The following is a 15,844-nucleotide window of genomic DNA, read 5'->3' as shown; positions in this document are numbered from 1 at the left end:
ACAATGGATTTGGGCAAGGTCTTGCCCGGGATGATAACGGATGGTGACATCTACCCTGTTCATCTGTCTTTTGCGACAAGGTGAAAGGACTCGGCGAATATGCGTGATTCGTCTGCAAGAGATAAGTGATCGCACAGGTCTTGAACGTCCTGCAGTATCCGGGATCAATGAGCATACGAAAAGAGCAGTTGAATTCAGATAGGTGAGGATCAACGTCCAGTCGAAGAGCTGGCGCCGGGGGGATTTGGTTGGTTTCAAATAAGTCATGCACTGTCATGGCAGTCACCTTCGACTTTCAATCCATCATCTCACAGACTTTCATTCCGCATCTTCTCACAAACTCCGCATCCTGCGCAATTCGTCCCTTGAATCGGGGACTTTTGTCGTTGCGACTTGAGTTGGCACCATCATCTCCGTATCATCTCTTGCTGCCCTATCCCGCCATTTATAACCTCTGCTAGCCCTACATCACTTCAATCCACATTTGTCGGCCTACCAATTCACCTTTCAACTCGACACCACCAAGGGCATTCTGTTACTGCTAGACTTGTCGGCAAAGAGGTCGCGATTGATCGAGCAGCGTCATCCTGATCTGACAACATCATTGGAGGCTCCGTGGGATCTCTTATACCCTCTTCCACCAACACAGCCTCAGCGCGGCTGAGTATGTCCTAGCCCAAAGTGATCAGAGCTCGCACAGAATATCAATGCTAACACACTGCGCCACAGGCTGACCGGCAAGGTACCATCCCAAACCACCTTCAACCGGCCCAATTGTATCATCTTCGAACCCTGGGTTGCCTGCCGACCACCGAGAATACCTACCGGTGCCTGGCTCCTGTCGCGCCATCCTTCGGTCCTATCTTGTCAATCCACATTCTCGCCCAAAGACGGCTCGGAGGGGAGCTTGTTAAAAGATGGACGCTTCCCGGGGGAGATCTCCCTCGAGCGGCAATGCGCAGGACATGAGCCCTCAGCCTTCGCCGAATCAATACCACACAAGCGTACCAGGCGTAATTCCGTCGGTACAAGCAGCGCTCACCACGGGCAAATTCACAAATTCACAATCGTTCGCCGGTCCGTTCTTCGATCCACAGCAACAGGGTGGACTTCATTCGGACCCTACAGAGCAAGCATTCTACGGAGACAATCAATATCAGAACACCTTTCAGGACAATCAATTCGCTGGCCAGGCATTTGATCCATCCTTCAACACCAGCTTTATCTACCCCGGGGGAAGCATGTCCAATGACTTCCAGAACTACTCCATGAGCACCGCATACGACATGAATCCGCAGGCAAATATCAACCCGGCAGACCTGAGCAAAGTATCTTCTCCGCAGGATCAACAATCACCAGGATTGCAGCCACCGGAGAACCTGCCTTCGCAACCTGGATCTCCTGCCTCGACCAACGGCCAGTTCTACACGCCGCAGCACTCAAGACATGCCTCTCTTGACCCTGCGAGCGCATATGGAGATAGCTTTTCCGGGCTGAATTTTCAGCAGCACAGAAGAGCGCCGTCGGATCATAGTGAGATCTCATCAGCTTCACACTCTCCATATCTTGGGCACGCAGAGCTCCACGAGTCCTCTGACTTGAATCGTTCTCCATTTCTTCAGGCGCAGCCTGATACCAACAATGCCTTTGGCATGGAGAGTTTCAGTCTTGCCGAGCAGGCATCTTATCGTTCTCCGAGACTCATGCCTCATATGGAGGGAACTCAACAAGGCCTTGGGGTTGACCAAGGCTTGACACTCAACCAGCCCATGGGTATACCTATCCCTAATGTCTACACCTCGCAAGCACCAGCCTATCCATCAATCGTCCCGAGCAATCATATGCGCAATACCTCAGTAGTTTCTGAAATTGGGCAAGCTGATCAATTTGCGCCTCCTACCATCAATATCGAGCCAGCGCCTGTCTCTAGACAGCAGAGTTTTGGGCCACAGGGAGAACTTCTAGAAGGTGCATTGAGTCCTCCTACTTCGAGTAGTGAGTATCTATCCACGGCAACTTGCACGACTGAATGCTAACTCAAGAACCAGGAGGCCGCAGTAGGAGCAAATCCGATGTCACATTTAGTAGACCATTGTCCCGAGCCGGATCTCCTGGACTCACTTCGACAAACAATCTGGCTGTCTCAAGATCTCCCGAGAGGGGCACTCGGTCTTTGTCGCGCGAATCCTCGCCTGGACCAGTCGCTTCTGGCAGGGTTGAGAAGAATCGGCGTGCTTCAACATCTTCCGTGGGCCAAACTCGAGACTACATCCTAGATCTGGCGGATCCTAGCAGACCCAATGCTTCACCCACCGCGCAAAGCACCAGAGTTCAAAAGCATCCAGCCACCTTTCAATGCAATCTCTGCCCGAAGCGGTTTACTCGCGCATACAATTTACGCTCGCATCTACGGACCCATACTGATGAGAGACCCTTCGTGTGCACAGTGTGCGGCAAGGCATTTGCCAGACAGCATGACCGCAAGCGCCATGAAGGTCTCCATAGCGGGGAAAAGAAGTTTGTATGCCGAGGCGAACTTCATACCTCCCCTGGCCAGCATTGGGGGTGCGGACGACGATTTGCTAGAGCTGACGCTCTGGGTCGGCATTTCCGGTCAGAAGCCGGCAGAATTTGTATCAAGCCATTGCTGGAGGAAGAAAAGGCCGAACGTCAAAACCGAGCTATGATGGAGCAACAGCAACAGCAGCAGGCACAATACGCCCAGAACAGCCTTCAACCTCTACCGCAACCAATGATGATTGGCATGGATCCCAGTACAAGCACGGGTGGATTTGCTCTTCCGGCAGCCCTTCTTCAACAATACCCTGCTCTTCAGAATATCGATTGGTCGCAGATATCTGCGGTGGATGATCAAGGAGATCTGAGTGATGTTGGTGGCATGGGCAGAGCCAGCTTCGATGGTTCGAGTGGTGGAGAGTATTATGATGAAGAGATAAGTGACGGCTATGTTAGCGGCAGTGGCCTGGACTTCTCCAATCCTGGACCCCAGATGTACATGTGATAGCGAGTAGACGATGGGTTGGGCTGATACCTTTTGTGGTTTGTTATGCACGATATCCTTGTTTTGTTTGAGCCGGTGCTTTATGATTGATTAACAAATGGATAGATTGGCTTTTACGATCACGACGGTGGCGAATAATGCTGAACCAGGACGAAGTTACGTACTTACCGATACCATTATGCATTGGATGCCAGCAATTGAAATCGGTTTATCTCAAATTCGCCACGAGTTCCACATGATCCTCGTGCCAGGTGCGATGGCAAGCTCGCGAAGGCTAATCTCAGCCGTAAAAGATGTTGTGCAGAGCCAGTCATCCACAAATGCAGGGCCGTATTTCTCAGATCCAGTTTTTGGCACAGGAGAGCGAGTTGAACGATTCCCAAAAGCAGTCTCAAGATACTGCGGTCACCCCATCATACCAACACACATTCAGTAGCAGCGAACAACAGGCTGCAATGACGGCCCACATCAAGGTATGTTCAAGTATTGACTTTCTCCTTGATACTATCCGTGTTCATGAACTCCCATCATAGTGGTCACACCCAGGCATCGAAAGACACCTAGCAGAGGCGAATACAAGTGGCATTATCCAGCTGCTACAAGCCTGTTTGGTCATGGTGTCTCCAAGAGCCCAATCATCCCTGACAAGGCTGAACCACGTGACATGGACCAAGACGGTCACTATACGACGACATTCACTTCTTTCATCTCCTTTGTCACTCTCAGGAAGCGGTGTATATGCTCATATACTGCCTCACCCCATCACAACATTCTCCGAAATGAGTATAGGCACCGCCGCCATGGGCGCTAACGCTTCACTCATATTCGGGGCCACCCTCAAAGTTGTCGCGCGACTATTCTTCTCCATCATCGCGACTCAGTCTCTTCGTTCACACACGACATCATCACGATGGGTCGCCGCGGCGCCAGGAAGGCTGGACCCTCAGCTCGTGCGACGCATGAATTCTTTGGCCAAGGATTGCCAGATGTCTCGGCGCCTCAAGCGACGACAACAACCCACGATCCTCAGCATCCTCCGGCTGAGACTCCTACCGAAAATCCATCTTCATCTGACCCTTTGGATCATCCACTTCCTCAAATTCCTAGTCCAGACATTACTCTTTTTGCGCCAACGGCGCTGTCAATAGACGCCAAAGCAGAGTTCATCTTCACACATGTGAGTTGTGTCTTTGTGCTCTCATGCAGCGAATGTTTGCTAACAGATCAATTTCACTCTCAGCTCTACAACGAAGGCTTGGTCCGCCTCTACTACCAATACAAAATCGACAAATTGCCCGTCTTGGATGGTTTGCTCACCAAGTTTTCCTCGAACTACAGACGAAGAGTCCCTGACCGAGACACTTACGTGTGGCACGTCGATCTCGAAATCATCAAACAGTTCGCCGAGGCCCACGTCCACGAGGAAAGTACATTCTTTTCCATCAACGGCGCTGAGTCTACTGGAGTGAAACCTGAAGATATTGTCATCACTGTGGTCGACCGTGTGGGCGAACTCGAAGTGGTCTTGTGCATTGTTGAGTTCTTCCTCGAGACTGCGCGCAAACACCAAGTGCAATACGGGGCGCCTCACGAAATTTCACTCATCAGCCTCGGATTGATACTGTTTACTTATCGACACAAGCGGCTCGCTCCGAACAACGTGAAGCATCAGAAAGTCTGGGATTGGTTCTACGAAGGCAGAAAGAGCAGGATGGATACCAAGGAGAATCTCATCTTTACCAGTCCACAGAAGATACCTAAATTGAAAGAGGGTGAGGTTGACGAGATGAGTTTCGCACAACTCAGCGTTGGTGACAAAATCTATGAGTGGATCGAAGAGACGAAGGTGGCCCAGGCAGAGGCGAAGGCGGCTGAGAATATCAATGGTGAAGGCGCAGGCGCAGTCAATGGCAGTACTGCGGACAAAACTACTCAGACCGAAGATGGCGCTCTTGCTGATATTACCAACGGTGCTGCCACCGCTCCTGGTCCAGCGAATGGTGGTTCTGGAAAAGGCAGACGAAACAAGAAAAAGAAGGAAAAGAAGAAGGCAAAGGGAAAACGCGACACTGCCAATCCTGATGTACAAAACCCAAGTTCAGAGGACGTCTCTGCTTCCGGTGTCTCTCACACTGTCGATGATGCTGCCGCCGTCGCTCCAGGTCCAGTCAATGGTGCTTCTGGAAAAGGCAAAGGGAAGGGAAAAGCTCGCGACACTGACAATGCCCCTGCATACAACCCAGGTCCAGATGATGTCTCCGCTCCTGGTGTCGCTCACACTGTCAACGATGACGATGATACTCCGACTTTGACCGCTTCTGCTGGCGTCACGGCTCTCCCTGCTCCCGGTGTTGGCACTGATCCTGGTCCTGGTCCTCGTCCCGCTCATCGTGCTACTCGTAAGTCTATCCCTCACTTGTCCTTCATTTCAGTAACACTGACAACTCCTTCCTTGCAGGCTCCTCCGCTCCTGATATTGACGCCGGCCTCGATCTCAGCCGACCAGTGACTGAGAAAGCCGCGAAAGACAATCTCCAGCGCCATTTGGAGGCCGTGCTCGACCGCATCGCCGACAAGCCGCCTCACGTCCGTCGCGCGATCCTCGCCCGTGAGCACCAGAAGATCATGCGCTCGGAGACGATCGCCGCCGCAAAGGGTACTCAGAAGATGAGACCCACTGCGATAAAGGCCACCGAGGAGGTCAAGCAGCTCGGCAAGAGCGATGCCTTGGTTGCGTCGTTGGCAGACCCGGGTGCGCCAAGCGGCGGTAGGCCGGGATGGCGAGGCCAATTTGAGATTGGCAGAATGCAGGGCTGGGCAGACGACTTGGAGAAGATGCAGATCGACGCGTTGCGTCGCATCCCCAAGCCGATGCCGAAGAAGAAGGAGGAGGAGAACAAGGACGGCGACAAGTAGGGCCGTGTGGTGTTGTGCGTGGTGTGGGGTGTGTTCGGTGTGCCTCCGCGCTTTATCGCGAGGATTCAGAGAGCCATACAAATTAGTATGGAGAGGTGAATATCACCAATGATATGGTGAATGATTACTTCATAATTGGAATAATGAGAATGTCCTCCCGCCCTCGAATTGAAGTGAAGTGAGGTGAGTGTAAGGACTCAGCCTTATCACGTGATGTCATCCTTGCGCCATGATCTCGAGGCTGCTGTGTATAGCGTCCAACAGGAGCCTGTTCGGGGTGTTAGAAGAGGCATGTGTTATAGGTATAGCGTCCGACATGAGGGTGTATAGCGGAATAGCGGAGGGGCGGAATATGCAGTCGGCGGACGGCTCGAACGTGAGAGCGAAGGGAGTCGAGGACGGGGGTGGCGTGCGCGAGGCATGCATATCGGGAAAGTCGTATGATGGGTGCGACGGTGCATACCCTGTCAATCGAGAGCGTTAGTCGTGATGGCCGTCTCGATGAATATCTAGAGGTAGGATGCAATAGGTTACTTATTGACTGCATCGAAACCCCAAAGAAGAAGAGAATGGCACTATGACTCTGGAAAACGCCTGCGTTGTATAAGCATAACTCCTCCAGCGCTATCTATGGCGGGTCCATAAGGGCTATAGGAATGAGACGCATACGATAATCCCCGACAAACTTCAATTCCTTATATCTATACTGCCTCCATACTGGCGCGAGTGGTGTCCTTCTTGTCAAGTTTGTGAAGCTCCGATCCCGTTTGGAGCGCGCCTGATGCGGAGCTAGTGGGCGTTGGAGGGACGTAGGCGCTCGACAGGCGTGGGAAGCACCATCCAGGATGGAACAGGGTCTGCATGAGGGTGGCGATTGCAACCATGGTACCGTCGAGAACAATGAAGGGAATCTCACTTTGCATGATGGGATTGCCCCAGCCACCGGCCATCTCTACGATACGGTAGACGCACCGGATGAAGACGGCGGTGAATGCGATAGTGAAACCCAGCGTGAAGAGACGGAATTCGGTGCTCCGGAGGAGAATGGCTGCTTCGGCTGAGAAGGAGGCGTGGGCGCGGCGCCTGGAGATGATGTAGATGAGTGCAGCGACGCCGAAGAAGGAGAGGGTGAGGACTTGGAAGGCGATACCGGCCATCATGAGGCGATCGCCGATTTCTTGACGGTGCTTGTTGGCCATGGATGTGGCTGCGATGCCGCCTCCGATGGCCTGGATCACCAGCGATACCAAGTCGCCCGTGATAAATATCCAGGTGTACAAGGTCGGTCGGATGCGCGAGTATTCGGGACCGAAGCAGAGCGTTACGTGCTTAAGGACGAGGTAGATGGCTGCAGAGTTCAATGCCGGGCCGAGGATGAGGCAGCAGATTTGGATCTGGAAACCGACGGTGTTGAAGGGGTTGGCGTGGAGCATGACTCGGCCAATGTAGCCGATGCCTTGGTCAATGGAGCCGAGAAACATGGCCAAGAGGTATGTCCATGTCTTGTAGCGGATGCCCGCGTAGAGTTGGAGGGCGGCCGCCATCTGTTTGGTGTTAGGATGGCCATTTCAAAAATGAATGGGCACATTCAAGGAGGGTGATGCATAGATGGTATGGCTGGGATGGCTTTTGGAGGGGCTAAGGACGGGAAGACTTACTAGGAAGAATGCAACGAAGAAGGCGTTGGCGCCGATCGAGGGATAGTAGCCGTAGATGGAGTGTTCGACGGGACATTGTGGTGTGACATCGGTGCAGAAACGGAAAGGGAGGTAAGTTACGTTGCCGGCGGTTGTCATGATGGCAACGATATTGAGGAGTCTGAAGGGGGTATAGTAGAAACAATGGCAGAGCAAGAGCGAGAGAAGATGTGAGTTGGGATGAGGAAAGGATGTCTGCAAGAACGAGGGCAGATGATTAGTCGTATATATCACCTCGCGTATATGTTCATTAGCAAGGCGCTATATGCACGTATCAAGCACCCACAGAATGAGCCTTCAGCGATTGGGTCGTATATCAAGAGTCATAAAACCCGATACGGGGATAGTGGCCGTTGGTTGCATGCTCTTCCAGTTGGTGAGCTCGAAATGAATTGAGGGCGTCGTATCCGGATACGTGGCGCGCTTCACGGCATGACAGCGGATCGGGACTCTACCTGAGAAATACTACATCGTATGGTCAATCTGAACAGTGCTTTGGAGTGTAACTCTGAAGGGTTCGTACAGCCATGAGAATTTACAGGCAAAGCCTAAGCAAGCGACAGCCCAGGACCCAGCCTGATAGACACCGGCTATACGGACTGTGGTCTGTTAGAGGAGCTGAAATCTCTCGCAACCCCTGCCCAAAGAGGTTAATGCCAAAGCACAAGGCTGGCGCGCGATATTGTTGTTCTGCGAGAAGACACGATTAGATAGCAGGCTGCCAGAGGATATCTGCCGGTCCAAACGGCTGAATGCTGCTGCCTGGAAGGGGGAATGGATATCTCATGATGATTCCAATGGGAAGATTTACGGGATGCGAGGGTGGTTGAAAGTGCCTGAGGTGCCTGTCAAGCACGACGTTGCGGGCAGAGAAATCGGCGCTCGGAAGAACATCCCGCCGCTAGCCGAGGCACATTCGCAGAACCACGCAGACCTTCACACGGAAATACAACTCGATTCATCCACGGAGCAACGTGCGCGGAGGTACACAGTATCAGCGAAGTCCATGGGAAGTCCTGATTGTATCACCTCCTATATGCACTTTTCGAAAGACATTATTCAGCAAAAGCCATTGCACGAGCCTGATGGAGACCCTTTGCCGGCGATGGGACGCCGAATCTGCTTTGACGTACGGATACGGAGTTCACTGGAGCTCGAAGTGAGGGAAAAATCTACAGGCGGCTCGGCGCATACGTCGTATTTCGTATGACACTTTGCAGCCCCCGTGAGCCCCGTATCTTCATGGCGCTGACCTCAGTGATGATTTGACCTACATGCGTCCACCAAAAAGACGTCCTTGCTGCCACTATTCCCTGCCTCAGTCACCTCAGCCTTGCTAAGGAGAGTCTAGCAGAGGGCAGCCGGCAAACAAGCTTCCCTTCTACATCAATTTCCTGATGTTAACCACTTTCGCTTCCTGGTTGATTGGCTGGCAACTCGCTTCCTGGGTATATAGATCTATTCAGGAGTCATTGTTCCGAGACTGTCAATTTGCCAAGTACTCACTCACTGTGACACCGTCCGATTGATTCCCAAGACCTGGGATTGTTGACTGCAATATGCTGGAGCTGTACGATCCCTCTCCGATCGGGTGTTGCTGTTGCGATTTTGCATTTTATGACATGCTGGCAAACAAATGATCGTCAAAACGTTTCGAGACGCGGCGTTGATGATCCGTATGCAGAAGAGTGATTCTATCACGCCTGCGAAACTTCAGAGATAGTTGTCAGGGGGCGCTGCGAACGCGGGAAGGACCAGCAACGCGAGACTACACGGTAGATGAATGAAGACATCTAAGCAACCCTTCAGCCACATTTGGCGTGGCAAGGCCGTTGCAATCTTGATACATCCAGTCAAAGGATAAGTCACCGATAAATACCGGATTGATGGAAGTGCCTGTTCTCAAAGGCAGGACACTGGAGAACGAAGTTGCTTCACTCCTGGAGGTGGTATATCCACACAACCCGTGCGCAGCCACGGAGTAGTGCGAAGGAGGTTGCTTGATGTTCGTGCGCCTAGTGGTACTGTCAGAACCTCGCATGCACAAATTTCGCGCAGTGATCAAGTCCATCAACTTGCCCAGGCGTGCCGGGCATATCGCCACTCATTTGGTACCGCTGTCTCGCCTCCAGATCGAATTTACCATGTCCGTGCAATTTAACGTCTATGGGATTCATGGCAAACATATCAGACCTCTTGATAGGCTTTCGGCACGCACGTTGCTGTCAAAGGTTAAGGGGTATTGACGGGGTCATCATGGGTTTAGGATTTGTCCCATGTCACACACTTGAAAAGGGGTAAGATCGTCCCAAGGACACCTGTCACTCCCACCTCCTCCCGTTTTCTTGATGCCGGACAATCGCCAGTAAGGGCTCACTGATCATGTCTTGACCACACTCAGACAAACAGACCCAACCAGATCAGGAAGGCGAGGGATGTCAAATGGCAATTATCCAGGAATATCAAAGGGACGATTAGCGAGGCATGCTACCTATCAAAGCGAATCCCCCATATGATCAGACCTCCACGCTGGGAAGTCCGCTATGACCCGACGAAGACTGGGAATCCAATTCATCGTCGAGGGTTATTCTTCGTGAATGATCGAGATGGGACTGTCTTTCCATCAACCGCCTCCTTGCTGGTGACAGATACAGTGATTGACCTTGGATAATTTGAGCCGGTCAAAAATACGAGGCCGAGCAAGCACGGTCGTTCTCGCCTCCACCGACGGGGCCTTCAGACCTGTTGACATGCTGTCAATGGAGCATGCAGGCTCAAATGAGCCATTGTGGCTAATGACAGGAGCTCTGTCCCTTACTTACAATCGATACAGACGCTTGATCAGCTCCCTTCATAAGGTGAATGCCTGCCACGATATGAAGTCTTGGTATCTGTGTCTCTATCCAGCTTGTTCACACAATTTCTCCTATTCTTGGTTGTGCATCTGCCAACATGGCCAACATGGAGGAGTACAGACCACTTGCAAATCATGATGACCAACATCCGGAGGTGGAAGGTGAAGACATCGACTTATCCTATGTCGATCTCGAAAAGATGCCAGAGGAGGCAAGGCCGAGATGGTATCAAGTCCCAATGAGGCGTCTCTCGGCGGAATGGACGACACCATCTAAATGGGAGCCAGCCGACATCAAAGCACTTCTATTCGTCATCCTCTCATATATCATAACAGTCTTACCTCGCTTTGTGCAACCTGGTGGTATGCGGCACAAAAGCGAACTGCACCCAACCGCTTACCTTGACGCCATGAGGGGTTGGGCAGCTATATCTGTGGCTCGATATCATACATTTGCCAACAAGACACCGTTCCTCGAATACCCGGTCATCCGCATGATTCTCAACGGTCGAGCGATGGTCGACATCTTCTTCATCATCTCAGGCTACGTCCTCAGTTATCGACTGCTCAAGATGATCCGGAATCAGCAGACAGGCTTACTCAAAGCTCTTGCGTCCTCCACCTTCAGAAGATGGTGGCGACTATACATCTCAACCGGAGTGGCTTCATTGGTCACCGCAATCATGACCTACTGGGGATGGTGTCACCCAGCGCCCCAACAAAGCACTTTCCTCCTTCAAATGTGGGATTGGCTCTGGGACTTTGGCGCGTCGAGCAACCCCTTTGGCGACATCAAAGGCTTCTGGTACGGGAACGTCTTCCGCACACATTACTTGGATCAGATGTGGACCATTCCTGTCGAGTTCAGAGGAAGCATGGCTGTTTTCTGGTTCGTTGCTGCCGCTTGTTACATGGCAACGCTCGGCCGCAGGATCTTTGCTTGCGTCGTGATCGGCCTGTGCTACTGGTGGGGTATCATCTATGTAGCGTTGTTCCTATACGGCATGTTGATCGCCGACTATCAATTCGACCGTCATCCGGAGCGACTGCAAAAGATTCGACTTCCTCAACAAGAGCCAGATTCAGAGGAGTCGGAGAAGCCGAAGACCAAGAAGTACTTTGTCCTGAACATAATCGGCTGCGTCTTACTTGTCATCGTCGGTATGTTTTTGATGGGTCAGCCACCGCCGTTTGATGGCCATTACAACATGCGACATTGGCCCTGGCAGTATATGGAGTCCTTCATCCCCTACTGGTACGTCGTCGAGCTGGGCGAACACTTCTGGCTAGGTATCGGCGCTGCCATCTTCGTCTTCGCCGTGGACAATTGTCGACCCCTGCAGATTCCCTTCGAATGGGGTTTCTCTCAATATCTAGGCGACATATCCTTTGGCGTCTATGCTATGCACAACACTATCAACTGGGTTTTGTATATCCCCATTGTCCAGCCCTGGTGCCAGCAGCATTTCGGCGATAGCTACTGGTCAGGCGCTCCTGGCGAGTTGTTCACTTCTTTGGTGATCGTTTGGGCAGCAGACTACTTTACCAGGATCGATGAATGGGTCGTATGGACCGGCAAGTGGTTGGAGTCCAAGACCTTCATCAAGTGGGATGAGTGATTGGAAAAACACCATCTCGGGGCTGTACTATATTGGGAGATGCCCCATGATCCTTTGCACTCAATGATGAGTTGTCTTTTTTGCAAGCGTTTGGCAGGGTGTTCTTGACGCTTTTCGTTTCTGCTGGAACTAGATTCTTGAAACAATTGGATGTTTATACGACGGACAGGCATAGCCCATGATTCTGATATCATTAAGTTGCAAAGAGATTGAACTGAAGCAGCCTACTTCTACAAAATGTCGGTTTTCTAAAGATGCAATTCCACAATTCCGGCATATCACTGGAAGCGGTTTCCAGGATAGCAACATAACGAGGCAGGAGCACCCGCGATGAGAAACAGGCTACTTTCCTCGCGACGATTTACGATTCAAGCTTCCTTCATTTTCACCTGTTTTCATTCACACTCAAATCTTTCGCCTTCACATCATCCGCGATCATCTTACTTCTTTGATTTAGCACCGCATATTCATCACATGTATATACTTCAAAACATCAAACATATCGCTGGCGTTGGCTACGCCCTCCTGACGTGACTCGCCCGTCGAAGAAGTGCGCGGTGAGTTGAACGTTCCTGCTCTCCCTCAACTTCATGCTAACAACCCTTAGCTGTAACAGACAGACCTGATCCGTCCAGCACCTCTTCCTCGATACCGAGATTAACTCACCTGCCCATCACGTCCTCCTGTGCCAAACGGATGGCACTCAGATAATCCCTCCACTATGGACCCTCCTGTCGCCGTCAGCCGACTAGCACCGACGGACACCGCCGATTCTGACAGGCGGGTTGACCTTGCAAAATTCCCGCCTGAAATTCTACTCATGCTACCGCTTCGCCAATCCAGTCTTGCAAGCATGATACTAGTCTGCAAGCATTACCATCGAACACTTACACCTCAGCTGTATCAGTGGGTCCGATGCAGAAGCACAGAAGAGGAACGAGGCCAGGTTCCCTCTGAGCGGTATAAGCCTCATGTTCTCATGAAGACACTTTTGAGCCACCCACCTTTAGCGACAAGGGTTCGGGGACTCTTCCTTGAAAAAAGTGTCTGGAGTGGGACACCCGACGAATGTGACTACTTAGAGCCATGGTGGAGAGATGGGATAAAGCTCTTGAAGAATCTGCCAAACCTCAAGTATCTGACCATCGATCTTTCCTGGTCATTCCTGCTTCTCATTGAGCCGCACATGCCTAAACTCAAGTGCGTAACGATCATAGACTGCGGCGAAAGAATTCTATCACCGTCATTCGCAGCCCAGCTAGCCCAGCCCTGTCTCACGACGCTCGTACTCAAGAGAGAGCAAAGCAACGCGATCCGAAACTCCTTTTGTCACCCTTTCAACCTAGGACGACAGATGGAATATAGGGCACAGTATCCCGGTCAAGAGATCATCTTGGACCGAGTTAAGCTCGGGAGCCGCGTACTGAAGAGATATGTCAAAGCTTGTAGTAAGGGTCTGAGATCTTTCATCTGGGTTTGGGCAGATGACTGCCCACACAAAGATTACGAGGACCTCTACGTCACGCCCGAGGAGGACGTCACAGCTTGCAATATGCTGCTGACAGCAGAACTCCTTCCTCCACTGCGGAATGCGGTTGCGACTCTGGAGAGCCTCGTACTCATGCACGAGAAAGGCAGATCTTGCCCATTTGATGGCACCATCTTGCCCTCGTTGACACCCTTCACAACACTGAGGAATCTCCGAATCGATGCGACTATGTTACTTGGCCGGCGGAGGTGTGAAGAATACTGGAGGTCTGCACCTGATTAGGAACCATGCTTGACACGGGGCCCTGAAAAGTTTGCAACTTTGCTGCCCGCCAGTATCAAGCGTCTCGACATTCAGATCCGTCAAGAAGAGATACTTTATGATCCCTCGTACTGCGGATCGATCGTGGACAGCTTGGTGAGAGAAAAGTGGCGCCTCGCGAGTTTAGGGAAGGTAACCATTGACGAAGCCGGGGATATTCAGTGTGTGTGTATATGCGAAGAGGACTGCTTTGAATCTTCCTCAGACTCGTGGAGGTCGGGACTGTCTCAAACCACGAGAGAAGACTTTGGGGTTATGTGGAAACAATGCGAGACGGTTGGCATTAGGCTGTACTACATCAAGCGTATGTTCGATCTCGAACAATCGATTTTCATAATGAAACCAGGAGACGGTCTTGGAGAAGTGGTAGCTTTGGAAGGACCAATTCCGAGGTCATTCGTCCAAGAGGAACAGAGAGAGTCTTGACTCAGGGCGGCGTAGTGAAGCGCAGGACAATCATTGAGCTACATTTGTATAGCGGCAAGATCATTTTGGAATTCTGCGAGACGCTTTTCGAATTCCAGAACAAGTTCTGCTGTGACTTTTGCGCCTCTTTCGCCAATAAAGAAGTGATGGCCGCCTTCTACCGCAGCAGAGAACCTTTCGGGTGCCGAGTGGAAGAGCTGTATGACTTTTCTTCCTGTTTCTGAATCCTTGTGCAGAGCGACTCGTGCCGCCGGTGAAAGACCGCCAAAGAGCTTGTATGTCAACATGAACCCCCAGGTGTACTTGTCCGCGATGGAATGTCTCAAGTCAGCTGGGCTGTGACAAGATATGGAGCACAGGAAGGGCAATTCGGAATACGACATCTCGTCAGCAACTTCGTACCCCATATTGGGATCCTCGACGAAGGTTCTTTGCTTCACGGACCACCGTACGCCGTAACACCCCATGCCGACGGGGAAATTGCCCAGGTACTCGCGCTGGTAGACGTCGTCTGGAATGATGGCCTTGCCACCGTTGATCGCGTTCTGCTCATGCAACTGCACGAGGAAGTATTTCACTGACAAGCCGGCAGCTGTCGCATATCCCGCGGGGCTGGGCTTCAAAGCAGGTTTCTCCCTCACGCCTCGGATAGCAGGCGTGGCGACCAAGGACACGGCGAACTGGATGTTGATGGACGGGGAAGCCTGTTGTCTCGCAGCAAGCACGTAGGGCTGAAGGATCTTGCCGCCCATGCTCCAGACGAGTAGGATGACGTTATTGGTTTTCAGTCCCTGTTGCTGGATGGTTCGACGCGTGGCCTCGACGGCTTGGGCGCCCCATTCTCGGACCGTCATGTCAGGACGGGGACGGGGACGGGGACAGGTGGCACTGCCATTGGCACTCGCTGGCACGGACATGGTGGCAGGGTCCGTTTCCAGCGGGTAGGAGACGGCGAGGAAGTTGTAGCCGCCTAGGCGTGGGAACCAGTGCGCCACGAAGTCGGCTGGGTCGTGGCCTGCGTGTCCGCCGTAGAAGACGCGGGCGAGATGCGCGGCGCCGGGGATGAAGACGGCGAGGGGTCGGGACGGGTCGCCGCGCTGGAAGTATGTTATACATGGGGCGTTGTGGATTGTCGAGAGCGTTTCGCCCTCGTAGAGGTTTGTTGTGGTTGGCGTTGTGGTTGTCGTCGCAGTAGGGGAAGACATCTTGGACGGAGTCATACATACCACGGCTCTCTCGTGCCCATCCTACAGTATGCCGAGATCGAAATCGGGGAGTTCAGGCTCAGGCTTAGATCAGGAAGGACTATCGCGTTCCACGAAGTGTTGGTGTCGTTACAAGAGAGGGTGTCGAGACTTACTTGTTGGCGGTTGGCTGCACCGGGCGGTTCATGTTACCTTCGATATCGAAAGTGATATTTGGAAATACGTACCTTGCAATGGGAGGGTAGAGAAAGGGGTGTATCATGGTGTATGTATCGGGGATTCTCCATCTGGAGTC

The 15,844-nt window shown here is 52.1% G+C and overlaps 6 protein-coding genes across 7 annotated transcripts; 4 read left to right on the top strand and 2 right to left on the bottom strand.

The window, feature by feature from the left end:
- Positions 1 to 917: 917 nt before the first annotated feature.
- Positions 918 to 3,022, top strand: PV05_08266 (uncharacterized protein; the record flags this gene model as incomplete). Its single annotated transcript, XM_013457767.1, has 2 exons — positions 918 to 1,995; positions 2,049 to 3,022. 2 exons carry the CDS (start codon positions 918 to 920, stop codon positions 3,020 to 3,022), a joined length of 2,052 nt encoding a protein of 683 aa, XP_013313221.1.
- Positions 3,023 to 3,932: 910 nt separating this feature from the next.
- On the top strand, positions 3,933 to 5,938 carry PV05_08265 (uncharacterized protein; the record flags this gene model as incomplete). Its single annotated transcript, XM_013457766.1, has 3 exons — positions 3,933 to 4,199; positions 4,263 to 5,421; positions 5,481 to 5,938. The coding sequence occupies 3 exons, from the start codon at positions 3,933 to 3,935 to the stop codon at positions 5,936 to 5,938; spliced, it is 1,884 nt and encodes a 627-aa protein (XP_013313220.1).
- PV05_08264 lies at positions 5,560 to 7,907 on the bottom strand. Of its 2 annotated transcripts, XM_013457764.1 has the most exons (3): positions 7,597 to 7,907; positions 6,608 to 7,482; positions 5,560 to 6,532 (listed from the first exon to the last, which is right to left on the bottom strand). In XM_013457764.1, the coding sequence occupies exons 1-2, from the start codon at positions 7,732 to 7,734 to the stop codon at positions 6,640 to 6,642; spliced, it is 981 nt and encodes a 326-aa protein (XP_013313218.1). In that variant the 5' UTR covers positions 7,735 to 7,907; the 3' UTR covers positions 5,560 to 6,532; positions 6,608 to 6,639. The 2 variants fall into 2 exon arrangements, with proteins under 2 accessions (XP_013313218.1, XP_013313219.1); XM_013457765.1 differs by having other exon boundaries at positions 5,560 to 7,482.
- Positions 7,908 to 9,733: 1,826 nt separating this feature from the next.
- PV05_08263 (uncharacterized protein) lies at positions 9,734 to 12,592 on the top strand. The gene has a single exon (XM_013457763.1). The coding sequence runs from the start codon at positions 10,588 to 10,590 to the stop codon at positions 12,106 to 12,108; it is 1,521 nt and encodes a 506-aa protein (XP_013313217.1). The 5' UTR covers positions 9,734 to 10,587; the 3' UTR covers positions 12,109 to 12,592.
- PV05_08262 (uncharacterized protein) lies at positions 12,572 to 14,399 on the top strand. The gene is made up of 2 exons (XM_013457762.1): positions 12,572 to 12,665; positions 12,716 to 14,399. The coding sequence occupies exon 2, from the start codon at positions 12,830 to 12,832 to the stop codon at positions 13,877 to 13,879; it is 1,050 nt and encodes a 349-aa protein (XP_013313216.1). The 5' UTR covers positions 12,572 to 12,665; positions 12,716 to 12,829; the 3' UTR covers positions 13,880 to 14,399.
- On the bottom strand, positions 14,002 to 15,549 carry PV05_08261 (uncharacterized protein; the record flags this gene model as incomplete). The annotated part of the gene is made up of 1 exon (XM_013457761.1): positions 14,002 to 15,549. The coding sequence occupies one exon, from the start codon at positions 15,547 to 15,549 to the stop codon at positions 14,383 to 14,385; it is 1,167 nt and encodes a 388-aa protein (XP_013313215.1). The 3' UTR covers positions 14,002 to 14,382.
- Between the last annotated feature and the right edge of the window lie 295 nt (positions 15,550 to 15,844).

The sequence above is a fragment of the Exophiala xenobiotica genome (genome assembly GCF_000835505.1).
Source record: "Exophiala xenobiotica strain CBS 118157 unplaced genomic scaffold supercont1.5, whole genome shotgun sequence".
NCBI classification, from domain to species: Eukaryota; Fungi; Ascomycota; class Eurotiomycetes; order Chaetothyriales; family Herpotrichiellaceae; genus Exophiala; species Exophiala xenobiotica.
This window is presented reverse-complemented; position numbering and strand designations above follow the sequence as displayed.